We start from the raw sequence: 17,925 nt of genomic DNA on the forward strand, positions 1-17,925 counted from the left end.
AAAGGGTCTCATTCATCGGAGCGTATATTTATTTTTTCAGAGATTAATTCTGTATTCTACATAATAAATATATCGTCTGCTGATACTTTTTTAACGAGGAACACTAGAGGATTTAACGGTTCGTTAAATCAAGCAAACTAGTACTGTAATTGAATGTGAATAATAATTTTAATGAATAATGGTTTATTAATTCAGTTATTTTTAGTCACCCATATGCAATATTATTGCTAAACATTACATTAGCAATATGTCACAGCATTATTATGGATCATAATGAGTTTAGGTCTTAAAAAAATGTTAAAGACGTTGTGGTACTGGAAAATGTCAAGTTCAACCCGTTAGATGGGGACCTCCCTGTTAAAGTTGACAGTTTTACGACATTCTTGACGCTATTCTTTATTTAACACTATGTCAACGAAGTCTGACGAAGTATGTGACAATGTCATTGATGGCCATTCGTCTTGTTTTTGTTCCTTCACAGCCAACTGTGCATGGTTATTGTTCTTCGATTTCAATCTTGGTAGAATGTCATAGCATGCGCATTGCGCACTCCCCCATTTCGTCCCAATCAAATCGCGTCACTGCCAAAGTGCCGTTCGGGTGCGCAAGCCGTCGATTCTAGTCGACCAAGTGCAAGTCAGCTGTTAGCCGGTTTTACAGAGAGATCCATCCTTGTAGTTTTTATATCCGTTTTTTACCGTAAGTTCTTCCTAAATAACATATCTAAGGTAAGGAAATGTGGTTTTATGGTTTTATATATTTAAGTTATTTTACCATGACAGGTAGATTGAGTTAGTCGCCTGGCGCTGCATCGATAAAGACCGGTTCACATTAACCGTTTGAGGTACCCAGATAGGGTGGGGTTTCCAATATTAATTAATAATGTCATTAAGCAAACTTTCAAGTTTTCTGAAGGCTTGAGGAATGTGTAAAAGACAAATTCTGTAGGTGTCTATAATTAATTTTCTTAGATTTGGAAGCGGTTTGTGTAAATTTATATTAATATCTGTCGGCACTTTCACCGTTTTTTAGGAATTCCTGTTTCGAGTCCTACAATTTCTGGCTCTAAAGTTTCTGATTCCGGCAGGTTCGTCTTTTATTTAAGATACGTACACATTATTTTGCAGTTGTTTCATAATTTTACCTACATCGGTACGTGTAGGTAAGTGTTAAACATTTAATCTAAAGGGTGTAAATATTCCTAAAAGTTTCTAATTAATAGGAAAAAACTAAATTCGTTAAATTTCTCGAATATTTAATTCAGCCAGACAGATCGATGAAATTTATATGCCCTCTGCCTTTGATGAGTCATCAGGGTCATGTGGTCAGTTTGGCATTTAGTCATAATTCTTTGGGTGAACACCATAAATAAGAGTTACTACCTACTCGCTTACTTATTGTTTTTAAAATTTTGAAAACAAATCTTGGGAATAAGTACGTAAATAAAACGCTAAATTTATTGTGTTGTAAATTGCTAAACTTTCATTTTGAATTTCAATTGCCTACCAATTTAAAAAGAATGTGTGCATACATGTATATTTGATATTTACACGTCTTCTAGCAAGTCTATTATAGGAAATATAAATAAACTTTAAATACAGAAGGTGTGTAGAATTTACCCCAAATTGCTTCAAATTCAAAAAAACCACGTAAATGGGTACACATGACGCACTTTGTAAACAATGCAAACTTGGAATTTTTTTAAATAGAAACTTTGTTTAGTTTTTCAAAATGTGAAGTGCCAGGAAAAATGTCTTTTCATCAAATTATCATACCGTTTTAATTTCCTAGGTTAATCGACCTTTATCAATTTCCACATACCTAGATATTTCCATCCGTTGATTAGGTACCAAAAAATGTGTCCAATTAAACAATAATTAAACGAACCTATGACTGATAGGCCTAGACACCGGAAGGTACTTATCAAAGTCATTTAAACAAACAGCAAAGCAATGCTGTAAAACTTTTGAGATTGGAAAATATGGGATTTCCTTTAGAAGAAGCAGTAGGTATCAGAACTTTTTGGAACAATAATATTTCAGTTTTGTGTGAAATGTAACTCTGTGTCATATAAAAAATAATGACGGTGGACAAAATTATTGTTCATATTTTACTTTACTTAAAGCGAATATTCACAGTGAACTTATTCACATGTATAATGTTTCTTTCTTGTATTCACAGTAACAACACTAGTGTTGTTTTGATAAGAGTGCAATACCTTAATGTTTATTTTACACTTATCTTACAGACCAGGCTGAAAACCCAATTTGTAATTTGTTCTCAAGTTGTTGAAAATAAAATTATCTTTGTTTTGTTTACCGAAACCTATTTTAAGAAATTATTAAGCCATTTATTGTTGCTCACTGATGATATACCGATGATCCTCTTGATATAGATTTAATTAGAAATTACTGATTACGTGAACCTAGAAACTGAATTCATGTGTTTAACCCATCGGGAACTATCTCTGACTAACTTAAAATTGGCCGAAAAACTATGAGTATTTGTGAATGTTTCTGTATTTAGCAGGAACTACACAAAGTACGATATTTCGGCACTTTACAAATATTTTGAGAAACGTTATCGGCTTCAGGTATTTGTAAACATCCGAGTAATGTCCGTTTGTTATCAAGGTACACACCCTTGCAAGGGAATTTTCCGGCGCCCTGTGATGCTCAAATCCTGTGAACTGTGCAGTGAATCATTTTCGTACTAAATATTTAAATTTAGAAATAGGTACCAATCCCTTTTACAAATTAAAAATGAAAGTGTCCTTAATCTACTTAAATGCAGAAATTCTCTGTCTTCTGTATATTCATCTTATATTTATGAGAACCGTTTGTGTCTTTGTTTTGCCATCTGTGGGAGGAGTGTGTGGGCTTCGCATCTACCGAAACTAATCCACTAATAAATTAAAGAGAACAAACAAGTGCTTTTCCCTTTTTTCAATGGCAATTAATCCGTTTAAAACGTCATGTAAATATTGTCTGATGATAAGAATTCAGACAAGAACTGTTATAAAAGTGAACATATCGACTTGAAACACATAGCAGGAATAAATTATTAATTCGCGCCATATAAGGCTCTGCCAGGTTGCAAATTAACCTACATTTTTACTTTTTCTGCCTCGTGAGCAACCTTGTGTCGCAAACCTGCGGTTCATGTTAAAATCATACACGAAGTACCATCACTCCATTACTCTTCAGCTGCAGCTGTTCTTATATTACAAAGAAAATTTGGCCAACAAGCTTTACCACATGCGTGGCATATCGTGTAACAAAAAGACAAGAGGAGGATGTAAGAATTTTTTGTATCGCCGGAAGTCGATAACGTATAGTTGTGCCGTGTTCAGGCTCTGAGGAGACGACTACTTTTGCATTATTCACAAGAAGTTGATTAGCCTTTTAGTAGATGTCAAATACATAAGTGTTATTGTGATTTGTTGCAGACAATAATTTGTCAGCGTTATGAAGATATACCTTCTCATGGTCGCTTTACTAAATTTGGTTACAGAGTGTTTTTTAATAGTACGTCAAAAATTCAGGGGGGAATCGTGGATTATTTTAAGAAAAAAAGTTTATATGAACACGGGACCGTTTTCGCTTCTTCTCGGAAATATAGAGTGATAAAAAAATGTGTTGCCGCGCTCGTTAGGAAAAAACTAAAAAAAGAAAAAAATGTAAACTGTATTTCGCGAGGAAGCGAAAACGGACCCATGTTCACATTAACTTTTTTTCTTAAATTAATCCACAAATTCACACCTTGAACTTTTTACGAACCATAATGAAACACTCTGTATCATGAGAATCAACCAACAAACTCATCAACCAAAACTATTCAAGAATAACATGACAAATGCTTGTTATTACTGAGGAATCTAGGTAACTGCACTCAAAATTTCCATAAAAACCATGAAATATAGGCTATTTTTAACGTAACGCAATATTAACATCTCCAGTCCCAACCATATTTAATTAGGTTGTGCACATCCGATATCGTTGTGGTTGATGAGTTGAAAGGAACATATTATTCGTAATTTAAGGCATAAATAACTAAACCATAAATTATTCAGTACATTTTTGTAGTTTAATGGATTGTTAATGTTCACGCATTTCCCACACTTTCTATTCTAATTTATAGTACCATCCTCCTACAAAATTGGCGACTATAAATAATTTGTTAATTTCTCACGATTTGACAAAGTTATGAAAATTACTCATTTTTCGCTCAAATTTCAAGTTTAAAACAAGTTAAGTTAGTAACCCTTTGCGGTAGTAGCATAGCGCCCAATTAAACGTAGTTAACACAAAAGAGATTTGCAGAGGATAATGGTTTTGGTTTTATTTGCTGTATCGCTGGGTTTTTAAAATTGGGTCAGCGAAAAAATGGATGCGTAGGTATACAAGTTATTTGATAAACAGAGAATGTCATTGAGTGCAATTTCAATGACATATTATTCATTAAATAACGCGTACTACTAGGCATTTAGATAAACGCAGTAATTTTTACTGGGTTAAAATTAAAACGTTACTATAACGTCTCTTCGTTACACGCAAATTCAAATTGGTCCCTCGAATGGAATTGGTTTTTCATCAATAAAAAGTATTGCTTAATTTATGGTAAAATTGCGCAAATTACTGTTCTGTAAAAGTTCGAATTGAGATATGAAAATTTGAATTATTTTGGGTTCCAAAGTTCGAAAAGTCGTTCTCGAGTTCAACTTTTGAGATCAAAGTAGTTCAAAATTGTTTTTATCAGATTCCTCCTTATTTGAAAAATATATAATTCGAGGCTTCTGGATAGCTTTTATGAACTCTAATCTTAAGTATTTGTTTATTAAAATTTATTTTGAAAACAAAAAGAAAATTAAACCTGCTCATAGTAAAAATCATTCAACTGCTTTTTTTATATTTTAAAATTATTAAAAAATCATGCAAAAATAAAAGGGGAGACAGATCTTTATGTAGAACTTTCCAAGTTCAGCATCTCTAAACGATAAGGGAAATAAGCCATTTTGTATCTTAATCACAATTAAAATTTGCCATAAAAATAGAAGCACCCTCACAGAACCCTTCTCGTAAACAACGAACTACCTATTTTGACAAACCATAACATGTAAAACAAGTTTAACATTTTGCCATTTTTCTTACGAATTTCTATTGAGCATGCACGCTACTCAGAATTTTTTTTATTAATTTCACGGTTTTTTTTTGTACCTGTGGGCATACGAGAGGCAGGCACCGGTAAAATATTTTTTAAAAAATGAGCGAAGAAAATCTTTATCACAACAATATATTTATATATAGTTTGATTTCATAGTGTCCAGGTTAATCTGTTTTTTGCCACCCTACATATCGAAAATGATGTGTTTTTTACCATAAGTCTATAAGCAATTTTTCATAATTTTGCAAAGTACCAACGATTCCTGAAATACCGCCATTTGTAAAGTACCCCAGATTACCCTTATGTTTTCTCTTCTTACATTATTTGTACTACTTTCTCATGGAAACCTAAGGGCAATGTTACAACATAATTAGAATGCATATTTATTCAGAAACATAACTTTTTCGTCTGATTATAGCCAAACCAATAAATTGCAATTAACTGCAACCAAAGTCTGACTACTTTTTAAAGTTCAAACTACCCTTATTAACGTAATTTAAAGAGGTCCATATATAAATATGGGAAGTCTACTCATGGAAACTAGAACTAGTAGAAACCCTCTCGACACATCTTTTCAGATACTTACATTTACATCAAAAGGGACTTTGCCCTTATTTCTGCTCTTGTATTACCGAAAAGTTAACAAAGTGTTGTTAATTTAAAATCACGTATAGTTATTCCAACCCAGAAACACTACATGTTATATGTTACACCCTGTACATACATTTAATTTTTTCCTATTTTTTAAACTTTAATTAATTTTGTTATTAATTTACTATGTAGACTATTTTTAACGAGGCTTCCAATGGATTGCGTTATACAGGATGTTTCCTAAATGTTAGGCAAAAATTTAAGAGGCTATTCTCTCAGCAATTTTTAGAATTTTTTGTCCTTTGAAGATTTTAGGAAATATACTTTGTTCCCTAGATACAAGGCCATAAATGTTTATTAATTAAATTTGCTCGCGAATTTTTAATGGAAATATATGAAGATTATTGGATTGGTCGTTGTGGACCTCATTTATGGCCAGCTAAATCCCCAGACTCGAACCCTCTGGACTATTTCCTATGAGCTCGTTTAAAATCATTAGTTTGCACTAATTCAGTGGGAAACTTGGAAGATTTGAGAAATCGCATAATTGATGGGTACAATTCAATAAAAAACAGTCCTGGTATATTTGAAAGAGTTCGGCTGTCAATAAAAAGATTAGAAGCATGCATCCAAGCTGGCGGTCATTTTGAACAATTATTGTAACTTTTAATAAATTTCGTGAAAAACATTTATCACCTTGTATTTAAGAAACAAAGTATTTTTCCAACAATCAGCGAAGGACAAAAAATTCTTAAAATTACTTAGAAAATAGCCCCCTAAATGTTTGCCTAACATTTTGAAAACACCCTGTATAGGAAAAATTCTGTGCACTATTTTTGTTAAGAAAACAACGATTTTTATCGAAAATTACTGTGAATAATCGCCTTAACTTTAATATGAAATTTGTGCGATGATGAAATGTGTTTTTATAAATTCAACGTTACAATGATACATAAATGAGTCAAGCTAACATATCGCACAAGGCCATTATCCTCTTATTAAAGAAAGGACTTTCCTCGATTATATTCATGCCAATAATGTTTTAGTGTCATTCCATTTTTGGTCTAAACAGTGGTTTGAGGTCAGACTTCTATTCGTCATTTCTACTAAGGAGTAACGCTTTGAAATACTGCACAGTGGCGTGTTGTTTTGCAGGCAAATTTTCACGTTTCATATATTGGAATGTGGACGCATAAGCACTGTATAAGAATTGAGAATATGTGAAAAATTGGCAATAAAACCGTATATCTGGATTTGGTAACGGGTTTTGTTTACTAGCTTGAAGTTGATTTAAAATTCAGAAAGCTTGTTTGGTTCCCAAAATACAACTTCAGCAATATAATCGAATTTTTATGGCGTGCAGTGAACCACCGTTGGTGTCCTCGATATTCAATGGCGTTGCATGGTAATTTAGCGTCTGCATTGTTTCAGGGATATGGTGTTTTAGGTGGAGAATTTCCCTGTAAAGCATAGACCCTTCGATTCTAATTATTGCTCCCCGAACGTTGTCAGAAATGCATGACACTGAATAACTTTTAATAGAAACGTGACTTTAAATCGAAACATTTTTGCGACCTGTACCTATAAAAGCGATGTTTACCAGGTCAGACATTCCAATATATGAGATTTGCTAACACTGCACTGCTACGGCAGAATACCATATGGTTGTCAGACATCAGCAAATATGATAATCTTTTAAGTATATGGCTTCTTGCAAATAAATGTGAATTCAGTAGCGTACCTCTTATAACCTCTTAGCGTTAGTTTGAGAGTGTCCGATGAATATACGTTAGAAGTGTTGAATTATTAAAAACTGGAATTAAATAATTGTTCTTTCCTCAGTGTGCCAAAAAATTAAAAATTAAATGTAAATAATGGAATCTATATTTGCTGAGTATAAGAATAATTACCTCGCATCAATTATGTGGAGGAACAAACCTATTCAGCCGCTCGACTAAACAGTTTTAACAAGAAGATGGGGCTCATTAAAACTAATTAAAGAGCCTTTCAGAAATCTAATTTAGTTTTTTTAGGTTAAAAACCTTCAAATCGGATATGTATGTATAATAAATGCTCTCTTATTGTCCACTGTGTCACGCATATAAAATCACATCTAAACGCCTACCTATTTCTTCTAGATGTCTTCTTGCACCGTGCCAGTCGCCCCAGCCCCTCCAGCACTCAAGGATTTGCCAAAAGTAGCCGGGGATTTGAAAACCGAATTAGAAGGATTCAGCTCCAGCAAATTGAAGAATGCTGAAACCCAGGAAAAAATCATCCTTCCCTCTGCGGAAGGTAATTTCTAATTTTAAATAAGAATTTAGATAAGACCTTAAACCGTCGTCGAGAAGATCCTTCAGGCCGCAATGTGATACATCTGCAGCGTATTTATCTCACTTGTCACATGAGTGTTCCGAGATCAAAATAGCTCCCTGAACAAGGGCGGTTGCAGTTAAATGACGAGAAAAAGAGCAATATGAGATTTGTCTTTCGAGACCGCCATGGCTTAAATAAACGAAGAATTTTTTCTTTATTTTTGTCAATTTTATTATTTCCGGAGACTCTTAAGTTTACGGAATGGTTGAACTGTTAATTCGTATTAAAAAAACTAAGCATTATCTTATTGGTTCTTAGATGTGGCTCAAGAAAAGACACATAACGCCTTAATAGCAGGAGTAGAAAATTTCAATTGTTCCTTGCTGAAACGAACAGATACCAAAGAGAAGATTGTCCTGCCAAATGCGCAAGGTAAAAGCTTATACCCGGTATGTTCCTATAACATTGGAGATGGAGGCATCCAGGTTTTCAGCAAATGGAGTGGTTTTAATATAATTTGCTGATGAGCTCACTCATTAATTTAGCGTTTTTTGGCTTTTTTCATGCTTGAAATATACGTATACAGTGCGTTTCAAAAAGGTGATACTAAGCTTGAGGAGGTTTTAGAGGATATTGCGGTAGAAATATTTTGCATATAAACCCCTAGTCGAAAATATGCTGTTTTTCTCGCCGTTTGCAGGCTAACCTACACTTATAATTTCTTAAGCGATAGATCAGAAAAAGAGGATCTACAATTGGCCAGCGCGAGGTCCCGATTTAACTCCGTTGGATTTTTTCCTCTGAAATTACATCAAGTCCTTAGTTTATGAAGCCTCTATAGCCACCCATGAGAAACTGTTAGGGAGAGTGATGGAAACTTGTCTTTTCGTGTAGCAAGATCCACACATACTATAAAGGGTGCGCGATTGCATGATTTAACGGATAAATTTGTGTAACAAGGTTAGAGGTCGTCATTTTGAACTATTATTATGAATTGAATATATTTGTGTTGTCTTTAATAAAAATTACTTAAATATCGATGTCCTTTATTGTCTATCAGAAAACATCATCTTTTTGAAACAACATTGCTCTAGAGCCAAAACGGCTCATTTTCGACTAGAGATTTATGTTCAAAAATGTTCTACTGCAACGTCCTCCATAATCTCTTGACGTTTGGCATCATCTTTTTGAAACACCCTGTACATACATTAACCCCCGTACTAAATACTAATATTATGAGCAGCCTGGCCATTTATTCTTTCTTAAGCCGCTCTAACAAATTTCATGATGTACTGTGCGGTTTGATAACTCATCAATGGAGTGTCATTTACAGGGAAGGTCGAATGTGAAAAGTTAGGTCTCAATAAAGCACTACTTCACCCGAAAAGTATATGAATTTTTTGGTTCCTGAACGCATCATTACTACCCAGCTTCAGGGCATTTTTTTAACCGAAAATAAGTGGTTAGGCACGATCTAGCCAAATTGTTCTAATATCAAAAAATTATGGTTTCACAAAAAAACTTTTTTTTAACATTTCACTAAACCCAACGCTATTACCATTTATTCTATCCAGTAACAGTCCTATTACTCATGTTTATATTTATCCTTAATCGTCATTGTTCATCGCTCACCTCTACCTCTCTATTCTGATAATCAGACCTTTATCGAATTTCCAGATGTAGCCGCAGAGAAAACGGAAAAGGCTCTAATCGAGGGAATCGCCAAATTTGACCAGGCCAAGTTGAAACACACAGAAACTCAAGAAAAAAACCCACTGCCTGACAAAGATGGTAAGACCCATAATTAAAGCGTGGTTCATTGGAACGTTTTCATAGGAGATTGTTCAATTTGAGATTATAAGTAATGGACAAGAAATATGTGAAATTGATAAAAGTGAGATAAATTTTAGCAAATTTGTGGTGACACGTGGCCTATCTGAATGAAAACGTACTAACAGTTTTGCTTTCCCATCACTGGCTGTTTATTGTAAATTCAATATTGTATTGTTGTAAATAACGCATTTGCATGAACTGTATGTTGATTACCTGACAAAATGCTTTGCATGGTTTACTACAGTCGTGCAGCAAGAGAAAACTCACCAAAACCTTTTGAGCGGGGTTGAGCATTTTGACAAAAGCACCATGAAGCATACTGAAACCTCAGAGAAAGTAATTCTGCCCAACACCGACGGTAGGTATATTTTACTGAGATGCACATTGCTAGTTCAGTTCTTTGCCAATAGCTTTGTGATTCAACTTCCAGGATAATGAAATTTTTCTACGCTTTCAGTGATCGAGCAAGAGAAAACCCAAAACAACTTGCTCTCTGGTATTGAAAACTTCGACAGTACCAAGCTAAAACACGCCGAGACCCGAGAGAAGAACTCGCTCCCCACTAAGGAAACAATAGAGCAAGAAAAGAGCGCCTAAGGGGTCACTTTTATTCCTCAGGCTCAACTTTACTAAGCCACAACTTTTGTAATTTTTTACTTTTATATATTTGATCATATTTAATGATAACTACTACTTACTATATTTATTATATAGGAATATCTCCGACGAGTAATATATTTGTGGCCAATTTAGACGTTAGAAGCAAAATTTGCGATTCTTGAGTTTTCAACCGAAAATTTCGGGCCTCCTACGTTTAATCCTGAGATGCTGTGAAAGATCAAATCCTGCCAAATACTGTGGGTTTTTATAGTTTGTTTAATGACGATTATCATGCAGATATATCTGTATTAATATTTTTGGCCATTTATTTAGGGTTTATGTCTTTAGAAATTACTATTCTTTTTGCGTAAATTTATGGTGCTTAATAAATTTGTTATGAAGTGGTTTTGTGGTTTATGCAGGCTCGGCTTTAGCAAGTCTGACGCTCTGGGCGAAATTTTTAATGATCGTCTCTTTACCCCCAAGAAAAACCACCGATCAAGAAAGTGCGCCGCCCTGGACCTTCTCCCACGCTCGCCTTCCTGTAAGGTACTCAGGTTATGGAGATAATAAATTCCCTTTATTTCACATTTAATAATAATATGGAGATACAATACGCATACAGTAGGTTCAGTCTAGCCAAAGGCTATTGTTCTGAATCCATACAGTGCATATGGTAAATATAAATAATTATACTCTTTATCACTTATCAAAGGAAAAAAAATAACGTAAATAACTAGAATGAGGAAATAGAATAGTAACAGAATTAAGCGTGGTTGAATTATCAATTAATAAAACGTTTTATTGTCGAAAAAATATAAGTACTTATTGTGAATTAAAAGTTCAGTTTAAGTCGATTGTTGAGTAGACAATACTTCTGGCACTGAAGTAGTGGTGGATGAACTTCCTATTAACTCTTGGCGGGTTCTAGCACATACTGAAACAAAAATCCAGTTTTAATCCAATTTTCTTCTATTGATTGCCAATACATCAAAGTAGTGGCAATTTTATCCATGGATACCAAGAAACTGATGACTCGTATGATGCTCTGAATTATTTTTCTATGAAATGGATAATTAAAAAAAGGGTATATGGATAAATTAGATAGATTGTGTTCCTGGTAAGGTGGTTAATTCCAGATTTTTGTGGCCTTTCCTTAATTTTTTGGTACTTAATGTTCAAGAGTTCATGAGCAGTGTATATCTTATTTCAGACCAAACCTTTATTTCCTCCATATTACATACATACCTTTCTTTGAAGGTTCCCAGCCAATAAAAGCATTATTCTTTTTATTTTCCTGCTCCAACCACTTCTGCAAAGGCCTGAAAAAGTCCAGAATTCCAGTTGCGTCCATCATCCGCTGCCCTGTGATCACTTCCAGTGCGTCTGGCCAAGGCCTCGAAGAACCCATCGCCAGCATTTGCCTAAAATTCTTATGCTTTCAACATTCATAAAATATGAGAAAAATAACATCGTACTTCAACACGTTGCCAGCCACCGTATTTTCATAAATGTCGCATTCATGCAACGGTTTATCTACATTTTTAGGATCGTACTGTCCAGCTTTCTCACAAAGTGCTCGATGGAACTGATACTGGATTACGAAGCTTATGAAGTACCTTGAAGTCACATCATATTCAATTAAAACTCATTTTAAAGTATTTAAAAGTTAGCTTGCCTTAAATAAGGCACGTCCGCAATAATATGGTACTTCCCCGCGGGGTCGAAGTCCTCTTCACTCCTATCTACAGGAGGCTCCAGACCTTGGAACTTCTCACGCAGCTCCCACCATTTACAGTTGTAATCCTCAGATTTGGTTTTCTCAGAAAATACTTCCCATCGCCAGAGATCCATCAAGTAGCCGAAGGGAAGGAAGGTTATTTTGCTGAGCCCCAACTGAAAACCTTCGTTGTTGACCTTAATGATTTTGCGAAAATCGTCAAGAAAGTACCTTGAACAAGTTGTTCAGCACCTGCTTCTGGTCGTCGGGTTCGTCGGGCAACAAACCAATTTTCTTCAAATGCTTGGTGCTCCTGACAGACAAAGCTATCAAGTCTCCGATGGCCTCGTGAAACCCATCGTTTGCGCCTTCCCGGAACTTGAAAGGCTGATCTTTGTATTGCAAGAAGTACTCCACGTGTCCCATTTCATGGTGAGCTACTAGGAATTGCTCATCCGTTACTTCGGTGCACTGTTTGATCCTGTAAAATTGAGGGGCATTTGCTCAGACTTATTTAAATGTTATGAGGAAGGTGTACTGAAAATCCGAAAACTCAACCCATTGAGGAATTTCGCAGTCGCTACTAACCGAACATCTTTTCCGTCGTAGAAATCCCAGGCAGATGCATGGCATATTAGTTCTCTATCTATGGGTTTCTCCAAAATGGACTTTGTCCAGAATGTTTCAGGCATTTCGGTGAGGTTGATGGATTTGAAGAATGCCTCCGATGTCCGGAATATTTTGCTGACTGTGTAGTTCTGCGAAAAGTAAAATCACAGTGAGGAAATGGTGATAGCGAAAGAGGAGGAATATCCATCGATTTCTAACCTGCAGCTGAAGCTCCGCGGTAAGGTTTTCATTTTTGGCATCCGGGTATGGCAACATAAATTCGGCGATGTTGTTCCAGCTCTGCCCCCACATGTTTCCTACAATGAGCCTGTTGTTAAATATCTTATGAGTCCTAATTTGGAAAATGATATAACAGTTCCTCACGAGAAACACAGAATTTTAGGTAATCATCGGTGATTGTGTGGTTCATCCTTACCAAGCAAATGAGCCGGTATGGGTCCCTTTTCGCTAACAATTTCCCCATATTTTTCCCGAAGCTTGAACCTGACATAAGAGTGTATCTGAAGATACAAAGGTTTTAGCTGTTCCCACAGACTCTGGACGGCATTTTTAATATTTGGATCTTCGTAGCCATCGAGCCAATATAGGGAGGTGTCCGAGAAGTTGTTCAATCTTGCTGCTTCATTAGACAGACCAACATATTCCTAAAAATATTTTTTTTTGTAAAGTGGCAGGACGCGATACACAACAATTTCCAGTACTTCGTACAATCCCCGACATTTAGGTCCCACTGCATTCCTCCATTCGAGCCACACGTGCTTGAGTTCTTCTGGATCTCTGGATGTGGCCAATATATTCGTCAATTCTACAAAATGTTTCTGTAAATCAAATTGCCAGTATGAGCGAGTTAAAAAATATTGTACCGGGCTCAAAGCTTAGTGTACACTCATGGGTGTCGTCAGGTTTTTTGTCTTTAGGGCAAATTTTGGCCTTCGAATAAATAGCTTCCATATCGCTTACAACTTTACTCAGTCTTTTAAGTTTGTCCTCGGGTAAGGCTGCTACACCTAATATAGAGTACTTCTGGAACTGCCTCCTCAAGCTGTAGTCTGAAAATCCTTGCCAGTTGAATTGGATGACCCGCTGCCAGGCCTCTTTCTCATTCTTTGCCACTTCAACTGCCACTGCCAGCTACAAGATCGATTATCAATGTTGATTAAAATGTTGGCCTTTACACCCATAATACTAAAGAAACAGTTTTTTCAACTCGAGCCTGCACGCTTAGTTAATTTATTAACTGGCAAAAACTGTTTCGCCAGGGATATTTGACCATGTTCCAGGTCATGACTAACCAGAGGTCAATCAAACTTAACTCACTTAACGCCCCCAATGACCCCACTGACGCACTGTGGTGTCCATTCTGAAGGACACTCCTTGTTAAAATTTAGAGAAAATAGTTAGAAACTCTACAAAAACCTTTTGAGAATTTCAAAAAATCTGCATACATTTTGAACTGAGAATTATTAAGCAGCGCTGTAATATTGACAGTCTTCAGAATGGCCTCAATGTTCCTCGATGGATCGTCAAATTCGTCCCTGTGTGGTGTAAATTTAGAGATTCACTTTTACCCATTTTGATATGAATCTGGTCATTCTGGTCAATCTGATTTTTTTTGGTCAATAGTAAGTTTGACCTCTTTTCTTACCTGGTTTTTTAAATTTTCATCAGTTAAATTGGAAGCGTAGGCCCATTGAGCAAGAGCCATCCTATTAGCATCCCGTTCGCTTTGTCTGTTAAGAAGAATCAGGAAATTTCTAGCTTCATATTCCTCTTCCTCGATACTGGCATCTTTGGCGCAAATTTTATCACAGACTATGACCAAAAGACATAGGACAACAGTTGAGTGGAGAAGATGGACCGTCATGATTTCATTTAGTCGGTGCTTTCTAAAAAATAAATAAATTATGTGGGTTTCCAGCCATCTCCATGATTCAAACTGGAAATGGTGTCATGGAAAGTGACATACTGCGACAACGAACCTGAACTAACCTGAACTAACGACGCATTTGAAAAATCACGTCCATACCTCCATTCAACTACATATTTCAAGAATTTGTTAACTTCCAAATTAGAAATTTGTCAAAAAGGATTGATAAAAATATATGGTGCGGCAAGCGATTATATCGCCAATAGACATTGTTAAATAATACGACTTTAACGCACCGTTAATTATACTGCAATGTCATACTACAGCTTATTTTGCAGTAATGATCTCTTAGAAGGTTGCATAGAAAGTAATTTTTAAATAGCTTTTTTTGGAATATCTCACCTATCACATTGGCAAATATTTAAATACAGGTTCTCTATGCAAAGAACTTGTAATATGGAAGCTTCAGTAATCGTCATATTATGCAGGAATAAGCGCAACTGGTGTGTCATGCGGAGTAGCTCAATTAGACGTTTTTGTATGTTGTGCAACTGCTGAATCACGCGGTGCCATTGAATGCGGCTGAGTGGGAATTATTATGAACAACAAAAACTTAACTTTTTAATGGGACACTTGTTCGAAATCAAAGTTTTGTAGACTTGCTATGTGCTCCTAATTTTTGTGCGCAAGACGCTTATCTACTATATTTCTTAATTTTCAACCTTCAGCTTAATAACTTGTGTTTTTTTTGCTCTATTGCCAACCATTTTAAAGGTCACTGAACGTAAGCCAAACAAACTACGTTTAGAAAAATACGTCGAAAAATAATCTCAGGAAGTATTAACGGGAACTAAAAAACGAATTAAGCGAAATTGGATATCGGGTTTCTGAAATGTGGTTGTGCCCCAAATTGTTCTTTTCATCTTTTTTATTTGAGAATTAGAAAATATTTGAAGAAAATAGCCATTTATGCGACCAATTATGTATGTATCTAAGTAGATTGAAAAATATTTCAAAAAAATAAGCTATGTTGGAACTTATTACATTTCGCATCGAAATGTACAAGCTGATTTGGAGAAAATATCTACAGTGGAATCCAGAAAAACAGCAAACAACTCAAAATTATTTTCTATTTCTTTATAGAAATTTAGCTGAGTTTAGTGCTTTTTTTAATTTTTGATACTTTGACCGGCTCGTCCGCCAGATTTGGCCCCATTAGATTATTACCTGCGGAGAACTATGAAAGACCTTATTTGTAAATCAGTACCCAACGACATTAATGAAATGCGAAAGGAGACCATCAAAACTTTAAGTATCAAAATAAGGAAAAACTAAAAACGTTTTTCCAACATTTCAGGTTTTTTCAAATACCTCCGAAAATCATTGGAATTTGTCAATTTTTAGAACAGCATACTCTTAAAGTCCAAATTGAGTAACGTTACTTAATTTATATAAGAAATAAATTTGAGACACTAATAAATATGAATGGAATTTTATCGTAGAATTCGAAAAGATAATAAACATTTCCAAGTAACATTTCGATGAGCCCGAGCGTTTTGCTGATAAGAACAACGCATAAATTTTAATAAATATTTATGTAAACAGTTGGAAAAAGTATTGTTTTATCTAACGACTAGGAATTTTACTTTTTTTGTTTTTGTTTTAAAAGGTCACAGGAAAATGGCACAAATTTTCGAGCTGCGCCCTGCATTTGTAGAACTGTTGCAACCATTATTGTTATTGGTCCCATTTGTTAATTGAGTTACGAAATGAAGGTACCTGTTGTCATTCGGTAATTAATTGCGAAATGAAGCTGCTTCCGTTGCGAAAACTGCCACTTTAGAAAATTAGAAAAATTAATTGGGCGGCAGCTGAAAATGAGTAACTTTCGAATTCAATACTAAAACCGCTGTTATTTAGAATGAACTGGTAGGATTATGGATAAATCATCATATGTTATGTAATTTTTCTATAAATTTAAGAAAACAATAAATTATTTTGGTCATCAGGTCACAGTACTTTGTAACACTCTCGTTATACAATAATTATCTATTTTAAAACATGATTCCCTCTTGTAGCTAAGAATGGAAAAGATAAAACGATTTGTTTATACAAGGTGATCGCTAAAAAGCCTCAAATAGGCGTCGAAACGTCAGAGGCACGTCTTGGATATATTCATCTAGTATATGTTGCCAGTTCAATGGTGTGGTCGTGAAAAGTAAACGACTTAATCAACGCCCTACGTTTACGTCTCACCGTCTGATTTTTGATGGTCAACCGTTATAAATAATATTACACACGTCATGAACTTATTTATATTGAATGGAAAAAATCCACATTATGAACTGTTCGTTTCGAACGACTTAAATGCGCATCGTTCTGCGTAAGTACTCGCTCTGCAAGGCTGTTTGTTGGTACTATCAGTTTTCTATAAACTTACCACGTTAATTAATGACTTAATTAAATTTTCATGTGTATTTAAGATGCACGTTAAAATAAAAATTGCAGATGCATCGGAAACAGTTTCCAGAAACCTCTTCTAGCTTCGGGCATTTGCGCAAGGGGGAATGGTGTCTACCTACTTAAAATACTTACTTAAATGAAATTTGTCTTACCAACCTATTATGGGCGTCAAAACAGCGTTGAACAACGCGAACAAATTAATAGTAAATTGAGCAATTGTTTATAAATTACGACAATAATTAGCAGTTTCGCATATAAACGTGTCGTTTCTGCTGTAACATGATTTTGAATGAGGCTAGCCGGACACAGTACTCAAATCAAAGACTAACCGAGTGTTGCCGCGTATACCGAGTGTATCGACCGCAACGGCTTTTAGTTTAATCCTTTTTAATTTATTTTATGTTTTTTAAGTGTCGCCGAACGTTTCCACTAACTGCCTCGTCTTTTTATGTCGCTGGTATGTGGTGGACCAAAACAAGCGACTAGAGGCCATTGGTGTTACCATGAATTTTTTTAATTGCAGCAATAACCTACTTTTAAGCGTTTTAAATTAAAATTTTAATAGCAGCTACTTGATTTTGCATATCGGTAATCTAAGAAGGCAGAAGATAACATGGGATTGTAACGCAAAGCACTTGCGTGGCTAATCGCTTTATTTCATATTACACGCTCTTGTTAGAGATCTTTCCACGTTTTAGAGTTCGTTTGGTAGGGGGTGGGTATGCAGGGTGTCCCTTACCGG

The 17,925-nt window shown here is 35.3% G+C and overlaps 2 protein-coding genes across 6 annotated transcripts; one reads left to right on the forward strand and one right to left on the reverse strand.

Moving 5' to 3' along the window:
* Window positions 1–553: 553 nt before the first annotated feature.
* Window positions 554–10,907, forward strand: cib (thymosin beta cib). 5 transcript variants are annotated; one of them, XM_066400749.1, is made up of 6 exons: window positions 554–699; window positions 7,893–8,049; window positions 8,389–8,502; window positions 9,748–9,861; window positions 10,148–10,261; window positions 10,361–10,907. In XM_066400749.1, the coding sequence occupies exons 2-6, from the start codon at window positions 7,893–7,895 to the stop codon at window positions 10,498–10,500; spliced, it is 639 nt and encodes a 212-aa protein (XP_066256846.1). In that variant the 5' UTR covers window positions 554–699; the 3' UTR covers window positions 10,501–10,907. The 5 variants fall into 5 exon arrangements, with proteins under 5 accessions (XP_066256846.1, XP_066256848.1, XP_066256845.1 ...); XM_066400748.1 differs by having other exon boundaries at window positions 567–728; XM_066400751.1 differs by lacking the exon at window positions 10,148–10,261 and having other exon boundaries at window positions 565–728.
* Window positions 10,908–11,287: 380 nt separating this feature from the next.
* LOC136415882 (angiotensin-converting enzyme-like) lies at window positions 11,288–17,614 on the reverse strand. Its single transcript, XM_066400753.1, has 12 exons — window positions 17,336–17,614; window positions 14,499–14,739; window positions 13,717–13,984; window positions 13,555–13,658; window positions 13,269–13,497; window positions 13,052–13,149; window positions 12,812–12,981; window positions 12,455–12,704; window positions 12,182–12,399; window positions 11,982–12,122; window positions 11,752–11,927; window positions 11,288–11,440 (listed from the first exon to the last, which is right to left on the reverse strand). Exons 2-12 carry the CDS (start codon window positions 14,715–14,717, stop codon window positions 11,352–11,354), a joined length of 1,962 nt encoding a protein of 653 aa, XP_066256850.1. The 5' UTR covers window positions 14,718–14,739; window positions 17,336–17,614; the 3' UTR covers window positions 11,288–11,351.
* Between the last annotated feature and the right edge of the window lie 311 nt (window positions 17,615–17,925).

This window comes from Euwallacea similis, chromosome 21 (assembly GCF_039881205.1).
Source record: "Euwallacea similis isolate ESF13 chromosome 21, ESF131.1, whole genome shotgun sequence".
Taxonomy (NCBI): domain Eukaryota; kingdom Metazoa; phylum Arthropoda; class Insecta; order Coleoptera; family Curculionidae; genus Euwallacea; species Euwallacea similis.

Excerpts from the sequence above, each read along its gene's own strand:
- LOC136415882 (XM_066400753.1), bottom strand. The coding sequence starts at position 14,717 with ATGACGGTCCATCTTCTCCACTCAACTGTTGTCCTATGTCTTTTGGTC. Across the intron at positions 12,123-12,181 it reads GCGGACGTGCCTTATTTAAG|GTACTTCATAAGCTTCGTAA; the intron begins GCAAGCTAACTT and ends TGTGACTTCAAG. Across the intron at positions 11,928-11,981 it reads GTGGCTGGCAACGTGTTGAA|GCAAATGCTGGCGATGGGTT; the intron begins GTACGATGTTAT and ends TAAGAATTTTAG.
- cib (XM_066400749.1), top strand. The coding sequence starts at position 7,893 with ATGTCTTCTTGCACCGTGCCAGTCGCCCCAGCCCCTCCAGCACTCAAG. Across the intron at positions 8,503-9,747 it reads TGTCCTGCCAAATGCGCAAG|ATGTAGCCGCAGAGAAAACG; the intron begins GTAAAAGCTTAT and ends TCGAATTTCCAG. Across the intron at positions 10,262-10,360 it reads AATTCTGCCCAACACCGACG|TGATCGAGCAAGAGAAAACC; the intron begins GTAGGTATATTT and ends CTACGCTTTCAG.